General features: G+C 34.9%; 1 protein-coding gene across 1 annotated transcript; it reads right to left on the bottom strand.

Annotated features, from left to right (window-relative positions):
• Positions 1 to 613: 613 nt before the first annotated feature.
• LOC132270123 (G-type lectin S-receptor-like serine/threonine-protein kinase LECRK3) lies at positions 614 to 3,040 on the bottom strand. Its single transcript, XM_059771329.1, has one exon. The coding sequence runs from the start codon at positions 3,038 to 3,040 to the stop codon at positions 614 to 616; it is 2,427 nt and encodes an 808-aa protein (XP_059627312.1).
• Between the last annotated feature and the right edge of the window lie 17,005 nt (positions 3,041 to 20,045).

Here is a 20,045-nt window from a genome sequence, read left to right as displayed (position 1 = left end):
ACTTAATTTTGTCACCCTCACGCTCACGTTCCCACTTTATGTGATAGCATCTCTAATAAATATATGTACAGCTAGCATACTTTTCATGATTACGTTACATATTCATATAACCAAATCATTTACTTTGATGGTTTCTAATTCATCAATATAGTTACATTTTGACATATTTTTTTACACACTCCTAATTAATTATGTTCAGAAAAAGTGAAATATAGTCTGGTATGAGAAGTTCAAAGGCAATAGCAGACAAAACTGGCTACAACAAAAAGGCAAACAATGTGTTTAAAGCATGTAACATATCCCACAAAGATGAACAAACATATTGACGGAAGCTTCCAAAAACAATACTGGTTAGGCTGCAAATTACTTATTAGAAAAACAAAACTAAAAAAGATTACATTGCAATTTCAACACTATGAAGGAATCAATTTTCATTGTTGAAATCAAAACCTAAAAAGCAAATTATATTGCTCTCTTAAAGCACATCATACTACATAGTTTCTACTTGAGAATCTCTTCTCGAGTTCTCAAAACAACAAAACATTGACATACCAGACAATTACTGACCCATAAAAACACTAACCAGATCAAAAGAAGCTCATACTCTCTGATTTCAATCAGTAGTAGAAAATGGAGATGGGGGCACCTGAATCTCAACAACTCCTTCCAGCATTTGGGTAACCTTACTCATGGTTGGTCTTAGAGAAGGGTCTTCTTGAATACACCAAATGCCAACCATCACAAACCTCTCCAGCTTCTTCCAGTCATTTAAGGCCTCCATATCATTTTCCACCAAAGCATCAAGTTTTCCTGCCTCAAAGCAATCACAAACCCAATCAGTTAATATTGCTTTCTCTTCTCCACCAATCTCCAAATTTTCCACGTTTTTTTGACAAGATATGATCTCTAGTAGCAACACACCAAAGCTATACACATCAACCTTCACTGTAATTGGCTTGTTCCTGAACCATTCAGGAGCAACATACCCTCTTGTTCCTCTGATACCGGTGTTTGTTCGACTCTGATGCATCTTCAAAAGCTTTGCCAACCCAAAATCAGAAATCCGAGCATTGTAATAATCATCCAGAAGTATATTCTGAGGCTTTATGTCACAATGGATGATCTGGGTGCTGCACTCTTCGTGTAGATACAAGAGTCCTCTTGCAATCCCCAAGGCAATTTGGCTCCTTTGGCTCCAACTCGGTCTCAAATCTCCAAAAAGAAAGCTTGCTAAAGTGCCATTACTCAAGAACTCGTAAACTAACATTCGGTGCTGTCCCTCGTCACAGAATCCAAGTAGTCGAACCAGATTCTTGTGATGAGTCTGGCCTATCACCTTGACTTCGGTTTTGAATTCCTTCTCTGCTGTCTCGCTATGTTGAATCACCCCATCAAGCTTTTTGACAGCAACAAAATTTCTAGCAACCATTTGTATTAACCCTTTGTAAACAATACCAAAAGATCCCCTTCCCAGTTCTTCTTTAAACCCATTTGTAGCTTTTGCAAGCTCTTTGTAGGTGAAGCAACGCAAATTTGTTTCCACAATGTTATCGCCACGGCCAACTTTTATGATTTTCTTGTGGTAGATGAGGAAAAATCCCAAGCAAAAAGCAGCAACCAATACAAAATTGACAAAAAAGGAAGTACCTAAGAGCACTGATCCCACAAGGATCAAAGTCCCATGGTTCTTTTTCTTGACTGAAAAAGAAAGCCGATCACTTTGTGGAGGAAGACTACCTTTCTTATATTTGAGGAAAACCTTCCCTTTAGTACTGCTGTCCTTTCGGCCGTTTGAGAGGGGCAGCTTCTTCTTCCAACAGCTATCGTTTCTGAAAATGGCAACAGCACAAAAACAATCTTGCAAGCAAGACTTTTTGCACTCCACTTCACTAGTAGGATTCAATTGCTCATAGTTAGGTGTCTGCCAAAAAGTCTCTATTAGCTCCACAAAACCGTATGCATCTTCTGCAGAAGTAGTCCCATCTTCTTCACAGCTTTCTGTGAAATTGGGCTTGCAGCTGCCATACTCATCATTAGGATCAACCAATGAAAACCCCTGTGGGCATTCACAAATTGGCCTTTGATAATCATTAAGCCTGCAAACACTGTTATACCCACAAGCCCCACTACCTAATGTCCCTCCCCCTATATTGACACAAATATTATCTGGCTCATACCAAAATGCTGTCCAACCCGGATTGCCAGAGAAAGTTTTCGGATGAGAATAATGGATGAAAACTCCATCAAACTCAAGAGTTGCTCTGTGATAGTAGTCCCTGACTGGGAATACCATTCTAGGTGTGAGCTCAAATCTTTGTCCATTTCTTCTCAATATGTACAAGTAACCTGTCTCACTGAAGATCACCAGGTAACCAGAACTGCTTGAATTTGGAGCATTAGTGCCACTGATATAATAATAAGCATCATAAGCCCAACTGGTCTCCTTGTTTTGGGTATTAAGCACAAGATTCCCATTTTGGAGTAAATGAAGTTGAAACCTTCCCCTTGAGAAGTTAGTTTCTTTCAGGCGAGAAAAAAGCACTCCATCAGTCTCCATTATCTGCGTAGGCAACATGGTGTCAGTTGGGTTTTTGAAGCTCTCCCATACGGGCCATACCTTTACAGAATCACTACGCACGAGCACAAAATTGCCCGTATCGTTCATAAAACCATATCCAGCTTCATCAATAACAGAGTCAGAACTCCATAGCTCATTGCCTTGAGGATCACTTAGAAGTAGCCCACGGTCTGCAGTTAGCTCTACTTTTGACTCTCTTGGCACAGGCTTACCTTCATTTGCATACCAAACAATGGTTTTGTCGGGTATTTTGTCAAACCATATGGAAAGCAAGAACAAATCCTTATCACTAAGTTCATGAAACCCGAATGCAAAATCGTTCGAAGGTGAAAGCCAAGGGGTGGTCTTATCAGTTGCAGTTAGAGATGTTCCTACCATTAATCTACCATTGGCTTGAGCAAGAGTAAAAAATGGCATGAGGAAGGGTGCGAACAAAAGGAGATGAAGCAGAGGATTAGCCATAGCTAGAACAAGTTAATTGATTTCAGGAAAACAGAAATGCTTGGGTTGTTACATATATCAAAGAACTAAAATAGATAGAAATTATTAACTCAGTGACTGACTTCCAAGCCAGTCTCTTATTTTTCTTTGATTTTTACCGAGTAGAGAGACATTGCCAACAGCTAGCTTTCTTTGAATAATCTTTCCCCTCCAAAGGGCCAAATTTGTGGGTCAATGAGTGAACAATGCTGTTCCAACAAGTGTGTACAACTTGCTTTCATAATAACACTAACCTCTTGGGTTTTCAAGTCATTTGTTTGCAGTCCTCGCTGGTTTCTTTTTGTTAAATTAAAGCCAATGATGCCGCCCATCTGATTGGTACAACTAGTCATATTTTGTTGCTAAACAAAATCCACACAATCTGAATGTTGACTCTAATAAAGTCAATGATGATCCACTTGCCAAAAATAAAGATCCTACCACTAATGACCATATAAAAAAAGAGCAAGAAGATTACTACTCCAAACGATCAAAAAAATCCCATGATGCAAAGCCGTTGGAAACAAACTTGGCAATTTTTTATGCCAAATCTAAAGGATTACCTATTTCTATAATTAAATAAGGTTTTTTTCAAGCAGATTTTTTTGTATATTATTGACCTCTTTATTGTATAAATAGACATGTCCATACATGGAAAAAGAGTGAATAAAATTTATTTTTCTATTCATTGCTTTTTCTCATTCTTTCTCTATATTTCTTTACAATTTCTTTATGGTATCAGAGCCAATGGCAAGCCTCAGTTCTAAAAACAATTCCCATGATGAACCCAAACATACAATACAAATCTTCCATTAATGTGCTAGCCTTGTTTCTATAAAATTAAGTTCTTCTAACTTTTTTGTCTGGAAATCGCAAGTCTTGCCCTTGAATAAAAGTCTTGGGATAGCTCACCATCTTACAGATGATGTACCAGCTAAAGAAATGAGCAGAGAAGATGGAAAGAAAGTTTCAAATTCGCAATACATACAATGGCTCCATAATGACGGACTACTTGTTTCATGGCTCCTGGGCATCCTAACTGAGGACATCCTGACTGAGGACACACTCAGCATGATCATGGGGAGTGAAGCATCAAAACAAATATGGAATAGCTTGGAAGAGCAATTACTTCCAAACACCATTGAACAAGAAGAGAATTTGAAGGATTCATTGGCTTGCTTGAAGAAAGAATCCTTTTCCATTACAGAATATATTAGAAAATTCAAAGCTATACAACCTTGCATCGATCAACAAGTCGATTCTCGAAACCGAAAAAGTCTTCAAATTGGCTCGCGAGCTTGGTCCTAAATACCAAGATTTTCGAATGGTAATGTTTTTAAAGCCACCATATCGTTCATTTACTCAGTTTGTTCTCTCTCTACAGAATCATGAGCAAATGATAACTGAACAACGTGAAGAAGAGAAGAAAATTGGAGATCATACATGTGATGTTTTCGATTTTCACCATTTTCCAATTTTTTGGAATTTTGTCGTTGTAAGGGCATTTTTATCTTTTCCTATTTTGCGTACGGGACACCGTGGAGTGTGCCGATTATGTTCAAGAGTTGATTGGGCCATTTCATTGAGTCCAGGACTCTTTGAAATGTAAGGGTGGTCATTTTTACATTTTTCTGTTTTTCGGACCGGACAGTCCCGTGTGGGACCCGCTACTACAACTATTGCTTACTGGGATTTTAGTTGGGACCATTTGCGCCATAATCATTTTTATTTAATGCATTTTATGTGGTGGTAATTTAATATGTGTATGTGTATGTATTTATATGTGTGTGGTGTAAAATGAGGTTAAAAATAAAAGAAAAAGAAAATAAAATTCTAGGTAGGGCCCACAACCACTTAAAGTGGTCTAGAGACCACTTGGTCATTCATTTCTTCTCACCCTGCCATAGCTCTCTTTCTCTCCCTCTTCTTCTGGATTTTTCTTTTTCTTTTAGATTTCAATCTTCAATCCAAGATTTCTCCTTCATCCTTTAGAATTTTTGAGTGCCGTTTGTGGCAAAATAAAGCTCACAACGAGACCTTCAAATCCATACCAGCAATTTCAGCTTTTGGCCACTCTAGGAAGTTCGAAAATTAAGACCCATTTTGAGGGTTTTTGCATCCTAAGAGGTAGGGATTCTTAATCCACAACTTCTTACTCCTTTGTGAGATTTTCTATGTGTTTTGTTATATAGCATGCTCAATTGTGTTGAATATTCCTTTAAATGACTTAATTGTGTATTTAAAGTATGCAATTATGTGAACTAATTGATGTAGTATATAAAAGCATGTTTAAGTGGTGAATCTCTATGCCTATTGTGTTTGATTTTGCTAAATTGTGTAAATTGCTCCTTAATTAACTTGATTGTGTATATGAAGCAAGTGAGTATGTGTATTTAATTGAATTGTATGAAAGAGTATGCTTTATGTGCTAATTCTCCATACCTATGATGCTTACTAACTTGCTAGAAACTTGTATGAAGAAGCATGTTAATTGGGAAATAATAATTTTTTTTTCCATTTCCATAGTATTGAAGGCATGAGATATACATGCATGTCATTGGGCATGAAGGAAGGGAAATGTTTTGAAATGAAAAAGGAGTAAAATAAAAAATAAAAATAAAAATAAAAATTTGAGAAAAGAATTTTGTGAAAACCTGGACGCCAAGGGGGTACCGAGGGTCCGTGGCGTTAATGTAACCTAGAGGGAATTAAGGAGATCGCCCTAGCGTGGTTGAGCTATCTGGACCCCAAATGAAGCCGCGGGCGTACCAAGGGTCAAGGATAGTAGCCAATCCTTCTCTCGTTGCTGAGGGGTTACCGAAGGGTTAACGGTTTGAAAAGTGAAGAATGGAAATGTTTTTAAGTAAGGGGAGTGACATATATGGCATTGCATATCATGGCACGACATTTTTTATCATGAAATTAAAATTTATGTTGTATTCCTTTCCGGCATAGTATGATCTCTATTCCCTATTTCTATTCATTGTGTGGATTCACGGGGTCGCAAGAAGTGTGTTTTAGGCACCACCTACTTAGCAATTTGGTCACCCCTTATATTTAATATTTTTCAAGACATGGATGGCAAGTGGTGGACGACGCTCCTCCACAGGGTTTGATGGGTTAGTAGACCGTTTTGACATACTTTGCAACTATAATCTCATTTTATTATTATTATTTATTTATTTATTATTACTTATTTTTTTTGTAAACCCAGAATGACACGTATAATATGTATTGACGTAGGAAAGAATGGTATTGTCCCTAGTTAACCTCGGGTTCGGTTAAGGACCTAGCTAACGGTTCAAACATATGGGTTTAGGTCGTTACAAAACACAAGCCTTCTTTGGACAAATAGGGCGAGGAAGAAACAACAGAGGGGGACATTTTAATCACAGAGGGAGAAGGTTCGCTCAAGCAAATCAATCAAACAACCAGAATTTCTATCCCTCTCAAAACTATTCAGGAAATCGAGACAATGGCAAATCAAACAATGGTTGGAAAAACTTCATTGGCAATGGACGAAGCAACACTAACAAACAAGATGAAGAAGAAATCAAATGCCAAATATGTGGAAGAACCAACCACACTGCCATTAAATGCTTTTACAGATACGATTATGCTTAACAAGAAGATGAGATGCCTAAAAGTTTTGCGGCTCTATCTCTACAAGAAACTGACCTAAGTTTCTATGCGGATTCGGGAGCAACAACACATATGACAAATGATGTTGGTAAGCTTTCTTTAGTACATGCTTATAATGGACATGATGTCATTTATGTAGGAAATGGAAATAAAGTATCCATCTCACACACTAGTAATGCACCCCCCCCCCCCCCCATATGGAAATTTAAATTTAAAAAATGTCCTTGTAGTTCCTAAGCTTAAGAAAAATCTACTATCTGTTAGTCAATTTACTGAAGATAATCCTTGTAGTATTGAATTCAATGCTAATGTTTTGTGACAAAGGATCAAAGTCAAAGGACACTAGCGAAGAGGCATAAAAGAGGACAATTATATGCTCTTGAAGAAGCAAAATTATAAGCATTTGCAGCAGTCAAATCTCCTTCAGCTTTTTCGGATTTGTGGCATCAACGAATGGGACACCCCCATTCAAAAATTTTACAAGTTCTCAATAAAAAAGACGTGCTAAGCATTTCTAGTTGGCTAAATAGACATTCTATTTGTACTAGTTGTCAATTAGGGAAGCGCTGCAAACTTTCATTTCATGATAGTAATAAGTTATGCCAATGTCCTTTCGAAAAAATACATTGTGATTTATAGGGGCCAGCTCCTATTTCTTCTATTCAAAATTTTCGTTATTATGTTATTTTTATTGATGATTGCACGAGATATACTTGGTTATATCCTCTCAAGCACAAATCTGATTTTTATGAAAGTTTCTTAAAATTTCAAAAACTTGTTGAGAATCAATTTGATAGGAAAATCAAAAAATTTCAAAGTAATGGAGGGGGTGAGTTCACTTCCACACTATTCACTAACCATCTTGCTCTTTGTGGCATAGCTCAACAATTGTCCTGTTCAAGCACACCCGAAAAAAATGGAATTATAGAAAAAAAGCATAGACATGTTGAGGAAACTGGTCTCACCATGATTTTTCATGCAAATCTACCACTCAGGTATTGGGTAGATGCCTTTCTTACAGCAACATATTTAATAAACCGTCTCCCATCATCTTCTCTAAAAATGGAGACACCATATTTCAAATTGTTTGGCAGACATCCTGATTATAGTATTTTAAAGGTCCTTGGCTGTAAATGTTTTCCTTATTTAAGGCACTAAAATCAAAATAAATTTTGTAAAAGAACCTTTCCATGTGTCTATATTGGATATAGTCCTCTTCACAAAGGATAAAGATGCATTGATCCTTTAACAAATAAAGTTTATATATCTAGACATGTGGCTATTAATGAACAAATATTTCTGTATTCTCACAAAGTTTCAAGTGGTGATATTCCATAGCTTGCATTGACAACTTTTCCAGATCAAGAAAAGTGGTTTTCTACGGCAAGCAATCATCATTCTCATCAAAACTTAGCTGACGAAAACACGCAAGCTAACACCTCATGCGGTACCCAAGTTGGTTGTTGTAATGAACTAGATGACAACACCTCAATTGATACAGTTAGTCACATATTGGGACAAAATGACCTTCATAGCTCATACCTTAAAGTCTCTCAAGATAACGACAACAATGTTTCTCATGGAATACAAGACTTATCTATAGCTCCCTCTATTATAGATCAAAATGTGACTTATCTTCCAATTACTCGTCTAACTCGTGTACACCGAGTCGCTGACCACTACCTCATTTGAAGGATTATATATGCCCCACCACTAGCTCGTCCACTTATAAAGATGTTGCTCTCCTTACTGATCTTATTCAAGAACCAAAGTCTCTCAAAACTACTATTAAATCACCACATTGGTTTGCTGCGATGCAAGAAGAGCTTTTAGCCCTTTATTCAAACAACACTTGGCGTCTTATTCCTCGACCTTCCAACACCAATATCATTGGTTCTAAATGGGTCTACCGCATTAAATACAAGGAAGATGGCTCAATTGATCGGTACAAGGCATGACTTATTGCAAGGGGTTTCACTCAAGTTCTTAGGCTAAACTATGACGAAACTTTTAGCCCTATCATCAAACTCACAACCATTCGCATCATCCTGTCTCTAGCGATTGTCTCAAGATGGACCATTAAACAACTTGACGTCAAAAATGCTTTCTTACATGGTTTCCTCAAAGAAACTATGTACATGGAATAACCACCAGGTTTTGTCAATCCAACTTTTCCAAATCATGTTTGCATATTGAATAAATACCTTTACGGTTTAAAACAAGCACCTCATGTCTGGTTTGAGCATTTATCTCATTGTCTTTTTACACTTGGTTTTGCCTATAGCAAAGCAAATTCTTCTTTGTTTATTTACAAGAAAAACAATAACCTTTTGTTGCTGCTTATCTATGTTGATGATGTTATTATAACAGGAAGAAATGATACTCTTATTCAGCAAATCATTCATAAACTTGGATGAATTTTCTCTCAAATATCTTAGCGCCTTACATTATTTTTTGGGCATTGAAGTCAACCCTTTCATTGGTGGCCTATTCCTCTCACAAACAAAATACACTAAAGATCTTCTCTCCCGTACTCACATGTTAGACTCATCCCATCAATCGACTCCAATTGCCATTAAACTACCCCACCAACCAGATGATCACAACTTGGTCAACGAAACTGAATTTTGAAGCATTGTTGGCGCACCTCAATATCTCACTTTTACTTGCCCTGATATCACTCATACAGTCAATAAAGTTTGCCAACATTTTCATCAACCAACCCTTGCCAATCTTAGAGTTGTCAAACGAATTTTTCGATATCTCAAAGGCACTATAACTTATGACATTCACTTTTTATCTCAAAGCTCTTCACTTTAAATGGTTTTTGTGATGCAGATTGGGTAGGTTGTCCTTTCACTCGTCGAAGCACCACCGGCTACTGTATTTTTCTTCGCTCCAATTGTGTGTCATGCTTTTCAAAGAAACAACCAACCATTGCCTGTTCAAGTGCCGAAGCCGAATATCGTGCACTTGCTGTCACTACTGCTGAATTAACATGGATCAAGTATCTATTATGCAACCTGGGGATTCCTTTAGTTCAACCACCTCAGCTCTTCTGCGATAATATCAATGCCCTTCACATGGCAAAAAATCATGTTTTCCATGCTTGGACCAAACATATTGAACTAGATTACCATTTTGTTTGAGAAAAAGTTACGCGTGGAGATCTTGTTACCAAATATATTCCTTTACCACTGTAAATTACGGATATCTTAACTAAGGCTCTTCCAAAGTCATCTTTCAAAACTTTTCGAATCAAGCTGGGAGTTCATCCTCTTCCACTTCCTAGCTTAAGAGGGCCTAATAAAGTCAATGATGATCCACCTGTCAAAAATAAAGATCCTACCACTAATGACATGATATATGGAAAAGGAACAAGAAAATTACTACTCCAAGCGGTCAAAAATTCCCATGATATATGCAAAGCCATTGGAAACAAACCTGGCAATTTGTTATGCCATATTTAAAGTATTACCTATTTCTAGAATTAAATAAAGCTTTTTTCTAGGAGATTTTTTTTGTATATTAACGACCTCTTTATTGTATAAATAGATATATCCATACATCTTGCTGGACAATGAAAAAGAGTGAATAAAATTTATTTTTCTATTCATTACTTTTTCTCATTCTTTCTCTATATTTCTTTACAATTTCTTTAGACTCTAACTCCATTTACTCTCTTTTTTTTTAACCGACTCTAAATCTGATTATTTACTCCAATTATTTTTTTCTAAATGTGGAACATTTCATAAAGTAGAAAAAACAAATAAGGAAGTAGAATATCATCTATTTGAAGTTCAAAATTATTGAAACAGTTTCTTTGGGATGATGTGGAATGTTGTACATCCTTATCATTTCTTTGTGTTTCATCTGAAAATTTTCAAATCATTAAAAATCAATACTATTTTTCATCGCTTTAAATAATAAAAGACTATTTTAAGGTATGCAATAAAAAGTGAACAATAATTAATAATTTAATATATATTTCAAAATAGTGTAGGGGGTGGTATTAACTCAAAGCTCTAATCTTGTGTGAGTTTATTAGAAACAAACACATGACAATGATTCTCTTACCATCATGTGTGTATCTTATTTTGGGGTGACAATTTAAGCCCAAACCCGCCCACTAAAATTAAATCATTTGGGCATCCAAATTTAAGTGAGTGAGTAACCATGGGTAAAAAGTCTTTGGATGATAATTATGGTCAAATTGAGCCATAATACAAATATAAATCATTATAGTTCTTAATTGTTATCTATTTGCTTTAAAGAACGATGAGATTTTGCACAAACATATATTATGGATTTTATTCTGAATACCTGAATTGGGAGGGACACAGAGGGACCTTAACTTCAACAACTCCTCAACACATTTGTATTGTTTTTCCTAATCATTTTGAGTCTCAAAAAACAGGACTCTTCTTGAATGCACGCAATGCCACTTCCTGTAATCACACCACTTGACTGCAAATATTATCCCGGTCAGAACAAATGCTAAACCAGCTTAATTTCATTGACATCTGAAGTCTTTGGATGATAATAATGTCTGAACATACACTCCATCGAATTTGACAGTCGTGTGTCAGAAATCCACAGCTGAAATGTCATCTCCTTTTTTGAGAGCATGAATTTTAGACCGTTAAGTTTTAGTATGTACATGAATTCGATGAATCAGTATCATCACTAGTCTCTCTTTCGGAGTATAATGATCATTAGTAGTCCGGGCAGGCAGGTTTGTGGTGTAAGATTATTTATTTAATTGTGGCCCATATGATTTGGACATGTGACATATTACTTGATGGCTAAGTAAATAGATATTTAATTAATTATTCTTGGTCAACTTATAATTACTTTTTTGGTAATTACTTATTGGAGAAGTATTTTCCTTCTAATTCCTTACTTTGATGGAAAGTATAATTATGTTACTACAAGGAAAACTGGTCATCTCTCTACCTTTATAAAAGTACATATGCTCCATCAATTATGTACGATTATTGAGACAACACGTAAAAGGTTATTGTGTGCAAAAGGCCAAGAGAGAGAAACCAGTTTCCACCTTTGCCTGTTGATCAGAGTTGCAGATTGGTTCGTGGTTAAAGGATCTGGACATTGGATTTAGTCTCAACAAGGTTTGATATCATGAATCGAGGTATGTATATCTAACTATATTCATTTATGCATTATAAGAATGTGAAATTAATTGAAGTTCTAAGATCTAGGAATTTATGATGATTTGTGATTAATGTTTAATACAAATTAATTAGAGTTTACATGTGGTATCAGAGACCAAGTTTTGGAACTCATTATTTTTTTCATTATATTTGCATAAATAATATGTTTCAGTTTAAATTAAAATTAAACAATTAATTAATTTTAATTTAACAGATCTGGTCAAACCTTTTTCAATTTCGTACACTAGTAACATTTTTTTGAATTACTGTCACGGATCTATTTGTATGTGATCAGTTTTGTCTCATTATGATACACCTATATATGTTGTATGTGATCTGTTTTGTGAGATTTTGGTTTCATGAAATATATCTCTCAGTACATATAATATATCAATTACCAGATTTGTTGTTTTTATTATATTGTGTGCCCTGATTTGGTACCTAATGAATGGTTAATAGTTATATATTTATATATATATAAGCATAATGAGACAAATCTAAGTGTTTTTCGTGCATGCCTATCAGTAGTAGTAGAGAATGAATTTTATTTTTTATTTTTACTTTTGATTCCGCGTAAAACGAGGTACCAAATTGTAATGATGTCTTTTGTTTGGAACATGATTACATATGCTTATTGATATAAACCTACAGTACATATATCTATGATATTTTTGGGCACTCACTAGCAATTTAATTTATTGATTTTGTAAAATATGTATGCATAATATGGTGGGTAATTTAATATTGAATTTATCACTAAATAATTAAATATTCATATTATAGAAAGGTTGGTAGCTACCAAAGTGACCTAACTATAATGATTAATGGATATTAATTTTAGTGGTAGACATAATTGCAATATTCATGAATAATGATGCTTATAATTTTTTGTAAAATTCATGAATATTGGGTTTATTCAATTATTAGAAATAATTCCTCAAAGGAAATTAATTTTCAAGTGATTAAATAAACATTACGGGGTTGCATGTAATTTTTAATTGGATAGATATAGGATATCCAAAGGTAACTTGTCTATTTAATTAATTAGTGCATCACCAATGAAGCTATATATAAATAAATACATCTAAGCATCATTTTTTTTGTATTTTGTGGTTACTACCCAAAAGGGTACCATAGTTATACAATGTATTTATTTATTTTTATGTGTTGTTATCTCAAAGTATTAATGTTATGAGCATTTACCTTATTATGATTATTTTATTGCAGTATCTCTTCCTGTTTCAGTGAATTCACATACTTCATCTGTTCCAATTCTCAATGGGACTAACTCTCAGAATGGAATGAGCAAGTTCAGTTCAACTTAGGTGTGCTAGATCTTGATTTAGTATTTCAAATTGAGAAACCTACTACTATTACTGGTGAAAGCAGTGAAAAAGAAAAAACTTTCCATAAAGTTTGGGAGAAATCGAACAGATTGAGTATTATGTTTATGCGAATGACTATTGTAAACAATATCAAAACAACTTTTCCCTAAACTGATAGTGCTAAGGAATATTTGAAAAATATTGAAGAACATTTCCGTACTGCAGATAAGTCTCTTGCAAGGAAATTAATGGCTGACCTCACTACTATGCATTTTGATGGTACTCATAGTATGCATGAGCATGTTCTTGACATGACTAATCTTGTTGTGAAATTGAAAACTTTAGGGATGAATGTGGATGAGACTTTTCTCGTTCAATTTATTCTCAATTCCTTACCTATTCAGTATGGGCCATTTCAAATTCACTATAACACTATTAAGGACAAGTGGAATGTGAATGAATTGGCTAGTATGTTAGTTCAGGAGGAAGGAAGGCTTAAGCAACAAGATAATCATAATGTTCATCTCATGACTTAAGAAGCTAGAAAGAAATTTGGGAAAAGGCTTGGAAAAGGCATTAAGCGAGCAACATCCCAAATAAAGGATTCTGATCAAGCTACTCAAAAGAAGGAACGCAAGAATGATAAGTGTCATTTTTGTAACAAATCTGGACACTTTCAGAAAGATTGCATGAAACGTAAAGAATGGTTCGAAAAGAAAGGTAAGCCTTTGGCTTTTGTATGTTTTGAATCAAACTTAATTGAAGTTCCTTCTAATACTTAGTGGGTTGATTCAGGCTCTAATGTTCATATTTTCAATACAATGCAGGGATTCCTTTCAACCCAAACCACAAATCCAAATGATGGTTTCTTGTTCATAGGGAATAGGGAGAAAATTCCAGTTGAAGCCATTGGGACATTTCGTTTAGTTTTAAATAGTGGATTTCATTTAGATTTGTTTAAAACTCTTTATGTTCCTTCAATTTCCCGTAATTTGATTTCTATGTCCAAACTTGATGTTGATGGTTTTTCATTTAAATTTGGTAATGGATGTTTCAGTTTGTTCAAAAAATCCCAATTTGTTGGTTCTGGTATTCTTGTTGATGGTTTATACAAGATAAAGCTTGATGATTTATTTTCTGAAACACTTTTGACCTTGCATCATAATGTTGGAACCAAACGTAGCTCAATTAATGAAAATTCAGCTTTCTTGTGGCATAAAAGATTGGGTCATATATCCAGTGAAAGGTTAAAAAAGATTAGTAAAAGATGGAATTCTTTGGAATCTAGATTTTATTGTGTGTGTGGATTGTATTAAAGGTAAACAAACCAAACACACAAAGAAATGAGCCACAAGGAGTATATAGCTTCTTGAAATTATTCATACAGACATTTGTGGACCTTTTGATATTCCATCTTTTGGTGGAGGAAAATATTTTATCACCTTTATAGATGATTTTTCACATTATGGATATATCTATTTGTTGCATGATAAATCCCAAGCAGTGAATACTCTTGAAGTATACTTAAATGAGGTTGAAAGTTTACTAGATAAAAAAGTGAAAATAGTAAGGTCAGATAGAGGTGGTGAATATTATGGAATGTATGATGAAACGGGTCAATGCTCTGGACCGTTTGCTAAACTCCTTGAAAAGCGTAGCATTTGTGCTCAATACACTATGTCAGGCACGCCACAGCAGAATGGTATAGCTGAAAGGCGTAATCGTACTCTTATGGAAATGGTTAGGAGTATGTTAAGTAGTTCCTCATTACCCATATCATTATAGATGTATACTCTTAGAACTGTTATGTATGTATTAAACAGGGTTCCTAGTAAGGTAGTTTCAAAAACTCCATTTGAACTGTGGACAGGAAGGAAACCTAGTTTAAGGCACCTCCATGTTTGGGGTTACCCAGCGAAAGTTAGGATTTATAACCCACATGAAAAGAAATTGGATTTTAGAACAGTTAGTGGGTACTTTATTGGTTACCCAGAAAAATCCAAAGGGTATAAGTTTTACTGTCCTACATATAGTACAAGAATTGTTAAAACCGATAATGCCAGATTCATTGAAGATGGTGAAATCAGTGGAAGTGATAGAAATGAGAATGTGATCATTCAAGAAGTTAGGGTACAAATCCCTTTACCCACAACTTCTAAAGAAATAATTGTTTCTCTAGTTGTTGAACTACATAACAACGAAGAACAATTAAATGATCAACAACTCCATAATGAAAATATCACCAATGAAGTTATAGAAGAACCACAAGGAATAACATTAAGACGATCTCAAGGAGAAAAGAGACCTGCTATTCCGAATGATTATGTGGTATATCTACATGAATCTGAATTTGATATAGGGATATGTAAGGATCCGGTTACATATTCACAAGCTATTAATAGTAATAATTCTACTAATTGGATTAATGTCATGAATGAAGAGTTGAAGTCAATGGAACAAAATAAAGTTTGGGAACTCGTTGAATTGCCTGAAGGATTTAAACAAGTCGGGTGTAAATGGGTCTTTAAGACCAAACACGACTCTAATGGCAATATTGAACGATATAAAGTCAAACTTGTTGCCAAGGGCTTCACTCAGATAGGAGGCATTGATTATAAAGAAACCTTCTCTCCTGTATCTAAGAAGGATTTCTTTAGAATTATCATGGCGTTTGTAGCTCATTATGATTTAGAGTTGCATCAAATGGATGTGAAAACAGCTTTCCTAAATGGGAGTTTAGAAGAAGAAGTCTATATTGATCAACTTGAAGGCTTCAGATTAGAGGGTAAAGAACGCATGGTCTGTAAACTTAAGAAGTCAATATATGGACTTAAACAAACTTCCCGACAATGGTATATTAAGTTTAATGATACTATTACCTCTTTTGGTTTTAATGAAAATACTGTTGATCAGTGTATATACCAGAAGGTTAGTGGAAGTAAGTTTATATTTCTGATTCTATATGTTGATGATATTTTGCTTGCTAGTAGTGATCTTGGTTTATTGCATGAAACTAAAAATTAATTGTAATACCCCTAATTTTAAAATAATAGTCTCGGCATTTTATTTATTATTTTATTGTATTTTTGGGTGATTATTTGGTTTAATTTTTTTTATTTATTATTTTATTGTGTTTTTGGGTGATTATTTGGTTTAATTGTTTTTATTTATTATTTGATTTAATTGTATAAGTGTTTTAATTGATTAATTGGGTTATTTAATTGGAATTAATTGGTTAAGTGTCTTTAATTATATAATTGGATTTTAATTTAATTATATTTTAGGTTACAGTTAACTTTGGATTACAATTCACATATAGGTAAGCCACACTATAGTAACAGAGATAGTTTCATAGGCCGGCTAGGATTAGAATTAGGGCTCTGTCTCTAATTAAACAAGGATTAGGGTTTAGGATTTTTATGCCTATATATACATGGTTATAATCTGTATTAAGGGTTGGAAAAACCTACTCAAGTAACATAGATCCAGAGAGTTACAGAGTGAGGTTTTGAAAGACCAAAGCAAGTTAGTGAGTTCTCAACTGAGGTTTCAAGGTCAAACCTAGGAGAAAGAAAGGGCAGAAGTGTTAGGAGGTTAGACATTATTGCAGTGGTTGCCGGAAAGCTTAGAACAACGGCGACAAGGTTTTTTTTATAAAACTGTACAAGCAAGTTCTTATCTTCCTCTTTCCCTTTTGGCTCGTGTTCTGTGCACCTAGATAGTCTCTAGGGTTTAACTAATTAGTAATTGAAACTTACGCGTTTATTATATGCTCTGTTGATGATCTGTTTACCTTGAATTCAAATCTGTTTACAGTTCGTGTATGGTTGCTTCCAGTTCTGTTCATTAAAGCATGTTAAAATCTGTTGAGATTTTAGTTACGATTCTTGCGTTTATCTTCTGTAAACAAACCCTGGGAATGTTAATGGGATGATATAAGACTCCTAAGATCAGTTTGTGAAAAGGAACAGAGAGGTTGGAATAGAATTATAGTTTCAGTTTTGTTCCTAGCGCGGGTTAGTTCGGTAGCAAATTTAATCTCTGTAATTGATTTTAATTGTTGTTATCAAGCAATTGGGATGTACTGGGTATTAATATGACACCTAAGATTAGTTTTAAAAACTAACAGAGTGATAGGAATAAGCCTAAGAAGGAGCAGAGAAGCTGAAACGAAGCACCGGGGACTGAAGGCTCTCAAAAGAGGTGAGAGCTAGCTCCATAGAAGTGGGAGCCGGCTCCCACAACAAGTAGAGCCGGCTCCAAGGACTCCTAGAGCCAGCTCTAGGCTGAAAGAGCCTGCTCCCAAATTTTGGAGCAGGCTCCCTTTTCATTTTACGTTCTGTTTTAATTTTTTTTTAGTTTTTCTACGTACTGTGTTTTACTATTGGAGCATGGGATTTAATCTATTGGTTCTGGGGTTCCAAAGAGAGATTAAAAGGATGAATTTGGGTGTTATTAAGACCTTAAATTGATTAAATTTTAATTCTAAATTGTTGGGACAAACAGTGTAAAAATTAAGGCACTTCCTATGTTGTTAACAAATGGAAGATAAATTAATTGTTGAATTAAATTTTAGTAATTTGATGGAATGTAATGTGTTTATAAAACTTGTTTTAAAATGAATTCAAATGCATGATAAGGTCATTTAATTATTAATTTTGATCTATGCATGCTCGGGAGGCTAGTTGCTGAATTATTAAATCGTTTCCTGCAACTATATGGTTAATGCTTGGATTTAAATTGTTGAAACATTAAACAATCTTCTGAAATTATTTTAGCAATTTATTGAATAACAATAGGACTATTTAACATATTCACATGCATGATGGAGTCCTTGACATATTAAATTTGGTCTATGCAGACTCTGGATGTTAGTTGTTGATTTATTAAATCGTCTGCTGCAACTATATAGTTAAATGCTTGGATTTAAATTGCTAAAACTTTAAATATTTTTCTGCAATTATTTGGTTGGTGGTTTTGGGTCTGTAAATTATTGAACTGTTATATATGTTGTAATTTACGTGGATATGGAGGATTGTATGTACCGATATGGGACGGTGACATACTAGGGACAGTTTAGCTCAAAACGCATAAACCTAACTTAATGGATTAATGGAATGGATTAAAAGATATTGAATCCTATTTGTGTCTAGGTCAGATCAGCTGTAACCAAGTTGGATGACTTCCTGGATTAACGGATGGTAGTTAAGTCATATCAACTGAATAAGTTGAGTGACTAACTAGTTGATTTATTGTATGTCACTTTAATAAATAGTTGAACTACATACCCTGGATTTGGACGGACTTTATATATATGTTTATGGTACCACGAGTTGAGCTTGAGTCTCAGACTCGTTGGTTAGGGTGCGTATATGCGGTGGATGCGTAGCTTGTTATAATAGGTTGAGGTGTACCCTGTTAGGTCTAGGTACTCATACCCACCTTTGGGTACGTATTCGCATGTTGCCTTCTATTCAGGTTGAGACCCCTATTATAGACCAGTGAATGTCCCTTAGTATGGATATATTTATATGTTTGGACTAGATAGATATTGTGAGGTGTCTACGGTGTATCTGCGTATCGGGTCACTGTATGGATTGCAGTTAGATTAGAACTTGCTCGTCGGTCTGACCCACTCCTTTATTGTTCTTTTCAGGTACAGGACGGTTCTAGCCTTAGAGCTTGATCGTGCTTGTTGATGACAGCCTCACATTCAACTGATTACGTAGGACTTCTCTCGATGTTTCTAGCGTTATCTATTTTCAGTTTTCAGTTTCAGTTGAACTTTTGGTTAGGGTTCCACCAGTGGATTCCCAAGTTGTAACCTTGAAGTTTTGGAGGATTGGAATTTTATTATTCAGTTATATATTGAGGGTTTTATAATTAGTATTTCTTTCAGCTTTATTCTATCTTTATTATTTCATTTTGTCATCTGTGTTCGCTTTAAAATACGTTAATTGTTTGATATTCTCTCGGGTTTGGGCCTGGGCCTGGGCCTGATCAACCCGTGTCTCGGATCCGAGGGGTATCACATTAACTCTCTAAAAATTTTGAGATGAAAAATATGGGTGAGGCATCCTACGTGATAGGAATAGAAATATTTCATGATAGGTCACGTGGATTGTTAGGATTATCTCAGAAAACATATATTGAGAGAATTCTAGAGAGATTTGGTATGGAACATTGTTCAGCTAGTATTGTTCTAATACAGAAAGGGGATAAATTTAGTTTGATGCAATGCCCAAAGAATGAATTAGAACATAAAAAATGCAAAATATTGATATATGCACAGGTTTGCACTCGTCCAGATATTGGTTTTGCAGTTAGAATGCTAGGCAGATACCAAAGCAATCCAGGAATGCATCACTGGAAAGTTACAAAGAAAGTCATGAGATACTTACAAGGAACAAAGAATTATATGCTCACATTTAGAAGGACTGGTGACTTAGAGGTTATTAGTTACTCAGACTTAGATTTTGCTGGATGTGTGGATAGTAGAAGATCTACTTTTGGTTATTTATTCCTTTTAGCTAGAGGGACAATATCATGGAAAAGCGCAAAACAGTCCATTATTACTTCATCTACTATGAAGGCTGAGTTTGTAGCATGTTTTGAGGCTACAAATCATGGTTTGTGGTTGTGGAACTTTATTTCGGGATTTGGTGTTATTGATTCAATTTCCAAACCGCTGAAAATTTATTGTGATAACACCGCAGCTGTCTTCTTTACTAAAAACGATAAGTATTCCAATGGCATTAAGCATATGGAGCTGAAATATCTTACCGTTAAAGAAGAAGTTCAAAAACAATGAGTATCTTTTGAAAATATATATGATTGCAGATCCAT

Source organism: Cornus florida, unplaced genomic scaffold (assembly GCF_030987335.1).
Source record: "Cornus florida cultivar Cherokee Brave unplaced genomic scaffold, ASM3098733v1 CherokeeBrave_3.0.0_Hap2_Chr08, whole genome shotgun sequence".
NCBI lineage: Eukaryota > Viridiplantae > Streptophyta > Magnoliopsida > Cornales > Cornaceae > Cornus > Cornus florida.
Note: the sequence above shows the minus strand (reverse complement) of the source record. Positions and strands in the feature narration are given on the sequence as shown.